Source organism: Momordica charantia, assembly GCF_013281855.1.
Source record: "Momordica charantia cultivar OHB3-1 chromosome 3 unlocalized genomic scaffold, Mcharantia_2.0 BLBB01000003.1, whole genome shotgun sequence".
Classification (NCBI taxonomy): Eukaryota; Viridiplantae; Streptophyta; class Magnoliopsida; order Cucurbitales; family Cucurbitaceae; genus Momordica; species Momordica charantia.
Window position 1 is genome coordinate 13,599,702 of NW_028275161.1, and position 9,756 is coordinate 13,609,457.

The 9,756-nt window shown below is 30.1% G+C and overlaps 1 protein-coding gene across 1 annotated transcript; it reads right to left on the reverse strand.

Annotated features, from left to right (window-relative positions):
• Positions 1–796: 796 nt before the first annotated feature.
• LOC111016215 (MLO-like protein 6) lies at positions 797–8,151 on the reverse strand. The gene is made up of 14 exons (XM_088121820.1): positions 7,788–8,151; positions 7,636–7,693; positions 7,305–7,537; positions 6,619–6,735; positions 6,473–6,533; positions 6,234–6,322; positions 5,161–5,235; positions 4,969–5,063; positions 4,141–4,190; positions 3,946–3,986; positions 3,639–3,848; positions 2,296–2,363; positions 1,928–1,988; positions 797–1,455 (listed from the first exon to the last, which is right to left on the reverse strand). Exons 1-14 carry the CDS (start codon positions 7,908–7,910, stop codon positions 1,009–1,011), a joined length of 1,728 nt encoding a protein of 575 aa, XP_087977946.1. The 5' UTR covers positions 7,911–8,151; the 3' UTR covers positions 797–1,008.
• Positions 8,152–9,756: the final 1,605 nt, after the last annotated feature.

Here is a 9,756-nt window from a genome sequence, read left to right on the forward strand (position 1 = left end):
TCTTGTGTCGTTCAAAATTTTGAACACTATTACACTAGGAAATTAAGGCACCAACGTTCCTATTTTTTGTTTCTTGTTTCCAATTTTCTTAAGAAATCAAAGCATTTTGCAACTAATTTTGTTTCTTGTTTCTCTTTTTTTGGAACATTCTCACAATTATATAGAAATTTTGGAGACAACCAAAATAAGTTTCTTCTTATTCTCATTTCCAATGTGTTCCAAAATATAAATAAAAAATTGTTTTGTCATACTTAAATTCATGAATGTTAGAACCATGCAATTCATTTTTCTTTATTAAAAATTAAGAAACATAAACAACAAACATCAACATTACCAAATGGCCCTAATTTTTTTACATGGTTTCACCATAATTAGTCACACACTTTCTTTTTCTTTCTATTTTCTACTTGACCTTGAATTCAAATACACAATTTAGCTAGTACAATAAACTAAATTGAAAATACCAACCGGTTGTCATGTTTTGTTTGGATGATTACTTAATTAAAATAACAATTCATTTCAATTTGAATAGACTAATGTGGTATATATTTTCCACATTGATAGGAGTACGTCTATGTTTCTGTTTTACGAATATAATATTTTTTGGAATACATGTCACATATTCAATAAAGTAGTCTAGTAACTTATAATAGCAGTTAAGACCTCTAATATCATATGAAAAACCCAATTATACGGGTCAAATTAAAAATTTTAAGACTAGCTAGGAACCAAATTGGTAATTTATACGCTCTTTCAATTTTCATGTATAGTTTTCTATATATATATTGAGTGTTGATTTAAAAGAATGAAACTATAGCTAATATTTAAATTAACCTTGATATCATCATTCTTACACTACATATAATACACTCCTTCCTACTAAATTTGTAAGTAAAAAGAAAATAAAAAATTCTAAGCAGAATGTTGTACAAGTTTAAGAAGTTGAGATGAACGGCCTGGATTAATCTCTCTGACGAACGTGTCAGTTTCATACAAAACGACACCGTTTCATTCAACTCTATCAAAGGAAAAGTCCTTGTGGCCACCAATATCGATCGCATGCTGAGTGCGGGTTCGCGGTTGCTGAATCGGGTCCAAATGAACCGAACCGGGTTCAACCGGATCCCTGTCCAAGGCACCCAGCTCGACGTGTGGCTGTGACGAAGACGAACCATCAGCATGTCGAGAGGGGGAGGGCGAGTCGTTGTCCTTGTCCCATCGATCAGCGTCGTAAGGAGACCTTCTCGGCGACGTGTGGAGACTATCTACCTCGCTCTTGTAATGTCGTAGGAGATGGACCGGCGACATGTGGTGAGTCGGAGTGGCAGGTCGGCTCGATAACGGGGTGATCGAACCGTGATTGTGTTTGATTTGCTTTCGAGCCGAGTGGTACCAATTGCGAAGAGCCGCTGCCACCCTCTCATTGAATATGGTTGGCTTCATTGTTGAACCCATCTGATGTGTACACAAATTTTAATGGTCATATTGATTCTTTTTTATATTATGTACTAAAATCTCGGAGTAAAAACTCTGCCTCTAAAAAGAATATTTTAGTGGTATATTTTTAGATTTTTTATTTAAATCTTAATATCTAGTTTTATAACCATTTCATTTCTTTATATAATCACATTTTAACCAAATTTTAAAAATAAAAAATAAACGGTTGGAAACTATATATGTATATATTCGAATATAGCTTAAACGAGACAAATAAATACATACATAGAAATCATGGTTGAAAACTTAATTCTCAAAAACTAAAGCCAAGATAATTATCAAAACAAGGCTGTAATTTTTATAATAATAATAATATTTCATTCATTAAATTTTTTTTAATTGTATTTAACATAAATTTTAAAAATTTTAAGTCTAAAGTAGAATAATTGAGATTAAATATATAGATTAATAATATTATAAGAGTATTTACCTGAGTGACCAGTGCATAAAGAGGCAAAGTAACATAACTGCAAAGGATTTGTACAATCACCCTGACATTCATAATAATATGAGACCAATCATGGTTAAAATTTATAAATAATAATAATAATTACAATAACAATAAGAAAGGCAATACAAGAAAAATATTGAAGTAAAAGTATATTATTTTCCAAAATATTACATCAAATACGACTTGCAGATTTAAACCTACCAACTCCTAACAAATTATTTTTTTAATTATTAGGTTGTTTTTTTTAACCGTACCCTTTAAAAAAATGAAGGAACTGTTTACAATATGAAAATGAACAGTGATATATTATATTTGGATTTATATAATATAAGTATATGTAAACATACCCCATTGAAATTCTGATCACCACGTCCTCCAGGTGCTCATGGAAACAAGATTTCAACCCGAATTCATACTGAAATTAAAAAATAAAAAATAAAAAAAAAACATCAACCCAAGATTTAATTTAGCTATACGTGTGTTCATACTGCACCAAAAATAAATTAATTATACATCATCAAAGTTTGTACATTTGCAAAATATATATATATATATTTGTGAAAGACTAAAGTAACCTTTTATGTGTACTTGACACAAAAAAACAAATAAAAAAGTAAACGTTCAAGAATTGAGAAGTGGAACATTTAAAAATTTAGAAAGAAAAAAAAATAGAGGTAGTATAAAAAATGGAGGGAAACAAGATTAAAATTTAATATAATAAAAAGTTCAAGGGATAAGATTTTGCAATCAAATAATCAAAATTTTCATTTTGTCCTTGTATTTTTAAAAATAGATAAATTATTTTTAAAATTTGATTTTCCTATGTGCAAATTTTTAACACAAAATTTACCTACAGTAAAAATTCATTAATATAAATTTACAGCTACATTTTAAGAAATTTAACAAATAGAATGTGTAATATTAAAACAATGATAGAAAGAAATGGGATACAAATAAGAAATGAAGTAACAAAAATGACCATTTTATTAAAGATAGAGACTAAGATAAGTGCTAAAATGGACGTTTTGAGAGTACATCAAAGCTTTAAATTTCGATGTCGATGGAAATATCGAGGTCTCAATTTCGTGAAATCGATTGAATTATCGATAAATTATCGATGTCAATCGATATTTCTGAAAAAGTTATCAAAATAAAAATCTCGAAAAAATATTTAAATTAACAAATAATTATTTCATTTATAAATAAGGTAAAATGATTAATATTAATATTATGTCTATATTAGTGAAATTTTGGTGATACTTTTCATATTTTGTCAATTTTTTTATATAATATTATGGAAATATCGATTTACCCTCGTGTCAATGTCGAACACATAAATACATGAATATATCGATGGACATGTCGACATGTCGATTTCATAGAACAAAATAAATTAAAGTAAAAAATACAAATCCCAAAATAGTGTTTAAACTTCAATAGAGTAAAAAAAAACATAATCCCGTTAAATGATTCGTATTTGGTTTTCAACTTTTAAAAATTAACCTCGTAAACACTAGTTTGAAGGACATCGTTTCTTTGTTTTGTATCTACATTTTTCATACGGTTTAAAAAGCTTTTAAAACTTAGTTAATAATCAAATGTATTTTTCAAACTACAAGCAAAACATCATAATTTTAAGAAATAAGAAACTAAAAACGAAATGGTTACGGGATGGGTCGGAGTGACGTACCCAAGTCCAGGCAAAGAAGGCGACTTGGAAGGCATTTTGAAAGAGGACAAAGTTGATGAGGTAAAGAACGAGGCGAGGGCGGTTGAACCAGAAGAGGTCATCACCGGGCTCCACCACCGGCACTCCCTTCACCACTTCCCCTCTCTCCTGAATTCTCAGCGCCATCTTCGTTATGATCACCTGCAACTTCGTCCCAATCAGCAGCAGAATCTGCCAAAACCCACCAAAATTCAAAGTTTTCCTATTAATTTCACATCTTCTTCATTTTCCCACATCCAAAATGCAGATTAAGTGCACAGTTTCTTACGATCAGCGGGATGAATGGCAGCCACAGGTACGCCCTCCAACCTGTTCGACGAAAGTCCCCAATGAACACTCGGTCAGATATTATGCACAACTTTGAAAACCCGTTTGTATTTTGATTTTTTGTTTTGCATTTCTGTTCTATGTGTTGAGATTTTTTATTAATAATTGGTGTTTTAATTTGGTTGTTGACTCTTACCGTGGGTGTTTGAGAGAAGAAACAGCACCGCAAAGAACCAGATTGGCGGGCTGTGGATCCAACCCAACAAATACTTGTTAACTAAATTAATCAAATATATAATCAAGACAAATCAAGAATGGTAGATGAATTTTCAATACATTTTTGTGGGAATTTACATAAATGTTTATTGTATTTTCAAATATATTCAAAAGTTTAAAATTAAAAAAAAAATTATCATAATCCAACTCAAACTCAAAGGACACACTAAGAATAGTCAAACTTTTACTATGTTTGAAGAAAAAAAAGTCATTAATAATTTTATGTATTTTCTCTATATTTGTTATGCTTTTTTTTTCTTTTTTTTAACAAATCTAGATGACTTTTAGGAGAGAAGTAGAAATGTCTTAACCACTAAGATATGCTCAAACAAGTATATTTTCTTACGAGATCACTGTCACATTTTTAATGTGTTAGATCTATTTTCAATCTAATAAATTTCAATTTTTTTTAGTACAATATGTAGAGGTGGAGATTTGAACTCATTTTGATCGGAGATATATGCCTTAACTTGTTGAGTTATGTTCAAGTGATTTTTATTTTGTTTTTTAGAGGATATTACATCAACTAATTAAATTACTGTATAGAGAAGTTAGGGTAGGTCATTTTTATTATTTAATTGATAGACAGGACTAAAATATACACTATTTTCAACTTAGTTAATGACAGCAATTAAATTGATTAGAGAAAAGAATCAATACAATGTCGAGATGAAATTAAAAAGTGGTCCAAACAATTGAAAATAACATGCATAACAAAATTGTAATGAATTAATTATGCAACACTGACCTGATTCCCACAACAACTTTGAAGTCCTCTTCAAGAGAGCGATTAATGTATTTTTGGAAGTCAAATTGCGTATGGCTTTGAGGTGCCAAATGTGCCTGTATTTAATTAATTAATTAATTAATTAATTAAAAAAAACCCAATTTTTCAATGGCTGTATAAAGTCAAAATAAATCAAAGAAACTAATTAATTACCATTATAAACCCATGTCGCAGTGTCAAATAATCAACTTTTGGAACCGATCTTACAAATTGCCTGAAGAAACAAACCTATCCAAAAAAAAAAAAAAGCTTAAATTAGTAATAATTCAAGAACAATTTAATAGATAAAATGCATATTATATTATCATTTTAGAGGTGGTTTTGATTCCCGCTCGAGTTAAAAAATCCGATAAATTTTTTCCAACCAAAACCAATCATTTTTTTTTTGTCGAAAATATATTTTTGGACTATTTGAAGAGCATCACAGCTGTGGTGGAAATTAAATAAAATAGTATTTTGGAAATTAAAAATAGTGAATTATTTTGTATGCATCTAAATATTAAAAAAAAAAAGAAAAAAATAATGTCAAATAATTCACATTCAGTAGTGTCACCGACAGACAAAGGGATGTTTGGGGCGGCTAAGTCATTATCCAACAGTGGCTTATTCGGACCGTTACCATTTCTATAATATAGCAACCACATAAATAATTTTGGACATATATTATTTCCTATTTTAAATCTTAATTTTAGTCCTTAAATTTTGTCAAACAATTATTGGTCAGTGTTTAATTTTTGTTAAGTTGCAATAGTTTAGGTTTAAATTATACTATTTGGATTATTATATTATTTATTTGGTTTAGTTTGGTCCTCTAGTTTCAAATGGTTTATTTATGGTTTATTTAATTTTAATCAGTGTAATTACAACTTTTGTTTATTTTGTTGCTATATTCCCAAAACGTTAGTTTTGGCCCCTTTCGAATCATTTTTGTCTATATTTATAGAATTTTAACACGAATTCTTACACACAATGAAATCCTTCAATCTACAAAGGTACGACTACATTTTAAAAAATTCATTGGATAAAAACAATCAATTTTTTAAATTACAGTGACCAAAATGAACAAAGAGATTAAAATAGACGTTTTGATGGTATATAAACCTAAATTTAAAGCATACAAAGAAATGAATTATTCAATGAAAACATAAATGTGGTTGATTGATTAAATTATTATTGATCTCTAAATTAGAAAAAAAAAAAGAGAGGAAAAATGGAAGGGATCTTACTATCCACATAAGGGCGGGATTTTTGGTCCAGAAGCTCAAATGCCTTCTCCCAAACGAGGTGTCTCTTGCAAATCTGAACCGCTCTGGATCTGTTAATTTTCCAATAATATCATATTAATTACAATTTAATCAAATATAAAATAAACAATTTTAAAATTCCTTTTTTCCTCTGTAATAATTTTTAAAAAGACTAAAAAGCCTTTTTTTTTTTTTTTGTTGGGGTTTGTTTGTTTGCGAACCGTGTTCAAATTGGTACTCTGCAGTTTTGGTCTCTTTTTCCCATGTTTTCCAGCTCCTCATCTGCATAATTTTTGTCCAAATAGGGAATAAGAGAGAGAAGGGAAAAGAGAGAGACGAGGGGTAGTAAAGTAAATTTCACACATACCTTTGCTCTAGCAAATGCATAAGTTAGAACACAGTACAAAACATGGCAAACAGCCAGCACAAAGATGAAGATATGGAGTTGGTGAATTCCTTCTGCTGAAACAAATGCCACTTTACCCTACAAAAAAGAAAGAAAGAACAAAAGGTTAAAATTTAACGACTGGCTCGAAAATTGGCACAAGGCTCAACATTTGAACTATTATATGAAAACGAAAATAAAATGGTATTGCAGTGATTATCAAACTCGAAAATCTCAATACATGTATTGGATTACCATCTAAATTCGAACGTTTGAATTATGATAGGTTAAGATAAATTTAATATCTGTTAAATTATAAATTTGATTGAATAGTTTTAAATTGATTCCTATAGTTCTCAAATTTTCAATTTGGTCTTATGATCTAATTTAGTTCGGATAGTTTCAGTTAAAACTTCAGTGTCCTTTTAACCCAATATTAAATTCTAATACATCCAACTAACACATTAATTCATTATCATGTAATGTAAGATATTTTAATACAAAGACATCTTATTTACGGTAACTATTCATGGGGTTTAACTAAATCAAATGAAAATTAATCATGAAAACTAAATTGAATTCTTTTAAAACAGTCGAATCAAATTAAAATCATAGGTACGAAATTTGTAATAACCGTGTGTAGGGTACGACGGGTTTTATTCCGATACCTTGGCGGCACACTTGTCGGCTCCTCCGGCGGCCAAGATCCGGCGGTCGAGAAGATTCCGGCCACTAACTTGCCAGTGCTTGACGGAACTGTCCATCTGTTTGTTCATCTCCATTTCTTTCTGCTTGGTACATGGATGCCACGTGGCAGCTACTTCTGCAGATATGCAGATGTCTGAGATTGGACCTTGCCCCACTGTTAGAAGCAGTGATATGAATCCCAATAACATAAGCTCTGCAAAAAAAAAAAAAAAAAGAAAAAAAAAACCTGTTAGATTCAGTTATTAAAATTTTAATTAAATAATAATGTTCTTTTGGTTTTTTGAACGTTACCTGATTTGATCTTCTCCAGTGCTTCAAATAAGGCCCGTTTGTGTCTCTTCTTCAGCCACTTCAATTACCAAAATTCAAAAAATTAAAAATTTTACCTTCTAACTTTTTATACAGAAAGATTTTAAAATCTTAATTTTCTTATTTGTACCTACCTTTCCAATGAGGTGGAGGATGTATTCAATAATGATCGAGATGAGAAGCAAGACGAAGCAGACGATAGCAACCGCCCAAGTCGGGGTTTGTTCGAGTGACTTGCCACCACCTGCGCCCGCCATGGCTAAACTAGCTAGCAATCTCCAATCACAAACTGACCCTTCTGATACCTAGGTTGTGGGGTTTCTATTTATGGATATCTTTTCCCTCAAAGTTTCTATATTGGTATTTTCTCGGGAAAAGGGCTGAAGGAAAGTGGATAAGTATTTTCCCGGAAAGTTTCCAGTGAGAAACCCTGAAAACTTTTAAAGCTAGAGAAAGGGAAAGGGAAAGAGAGAGCAAAAAAATGAGTAATATGATGATGATGGCAAAGAGGCAGCGTAGAAATCAAGCTTTATATGATTTCTAGAGAGAGAGAAAGTGAAAGAAAGATAATGACTTTGACTTTCAATAGTGCTCAATAGTGGGCGAATTGAAGTCAAACAAGATGACTCGACACTCTCTAGCGAAGATAGATGATACCGATGAATGGAGGCTTACAAAATACAGTTAGAACTCTGACAGTCAAGTCAGTAATTTGATCCTATTACATTTAGTTGTCAAGAAAATACATAGGAAATTAATTTTATGAACTCATTCTCCATAAATTATTTTTTATTTACACTGATCTATTATGAGCCACCTATGATGGTTAAAACGGAGACTATAGAAATATTAGGTATATTAGGTAGGTAATGGAGAACAAACTCTTCTGACAATGGATGAAGAAGACTTATAGGTTAAAATTGAGACGTTAATCGCCACATCAAGTTTTTATTCAAAATATTAATGGAAGTTTGCTAAAATGGTACTTTTGAAACATTTATGAAAGATCAAGGTAGTATTAAAACTTTTAAAAGAATAGGGATATTTTTGAAATAAAAGAGAAAGTTTAGGGCTCTTGAAAGGTATTATTGAAACTTTATTATCTTTTTAAGTTGGATATTGATTAAACGATGAGGATACATTTTTATGCTCAGAGAAAAATAAAATTAATATTTCTTACTACTCCGTTGGGTAAAGAATTCATGTCACAAATTTATTTAATGATTTGTATTAAGTTAATGGTAAAGTATATATATGATAATAATTTAAAATTTTGAAAGTGAGAATCCCAATAATATGATACATGGAAGAATAAATTAGTCTCTTTTTGAGTTTCTTAGAAGGTATGATTGAAAATCCTTTCCTATCTCCCATCCCAATTTAAGTCCTAAACTAAGGAAAAATTATTCGGGGGAGTTGTCACAATGCCATGTTAGGATTTCTCGTGATTATTAGAGACATCAAGATACATTTCAAATTCACTTAGGAACAAATAAGTTTCATTCAATAATTTTTTCCTGATCTCTCTTCTTCTATTTATTTTCGTAGTTAATAATTTTTAGGGCACTCTTAGGAAAAAAAAATCTGATAATTAAAGGATGAAGAAGTTAAAAATGGAGAAAATAGAATTTCCAAAATAAAAAGAAAAATCAAACAATAATATATTTCAATTTTCTTCTATTGGGAGAGAAACGTTGACTTAATCAAAGAAATTGCCAAGTGCGTAAATATATAATTACGGGTTTCTTTGACCAACTCCTATCACACGGCGATTTAATCAGAACCGTCCATCACGTCCAAGTCAACCTCTGCTTAAATTAACAATAATTACTTAAATCTCCTTCCTTTAATCTGAACCGTTGATTCCAACCAATATTAAAAAAAAAAAAAACAAAATACCATAATATTAATTTCTTGTTATATAAATTATAGTTTTCCTTTCGCATTCATATTAGTAGAAAATATTCTGTTTCTGACCAAGACCAAGCTTATCCCTTCCCTGGGCTGAAGACCTAAATTAAATAAAATTTTTAATATCTTTTTTAAGTATATATTTAAAAAAAAACATTTTCTTGACTTGGTCTCCCCATTGTATTTGGCTAA

Bases quoted from the DNA above. Each gene is read 5' to 3' on its own strand.
- LOC111016215 (XM_088121820.1), bottom strand. From the start codon at position 7,910: ATGGCGGGCGCAGGTGGTGGCAAGTCACTCGAACAAACCCCGACTTGG. The intron at 6,534-6,618 runs GTATGTGTGAAA...AAAATTATGCAG, and splicing joins ATGCATTTGCTAGAGCAAAG to ATGAGGAGCTGGAAAACATG. The intron at 3,849-3,945 runs GTAAGAAACTGT...GGGTTTTGGCAG, and splicing joins TGCCATTCATCCCGCTGATC to ATTCTGCTGCTGATTGGGAC.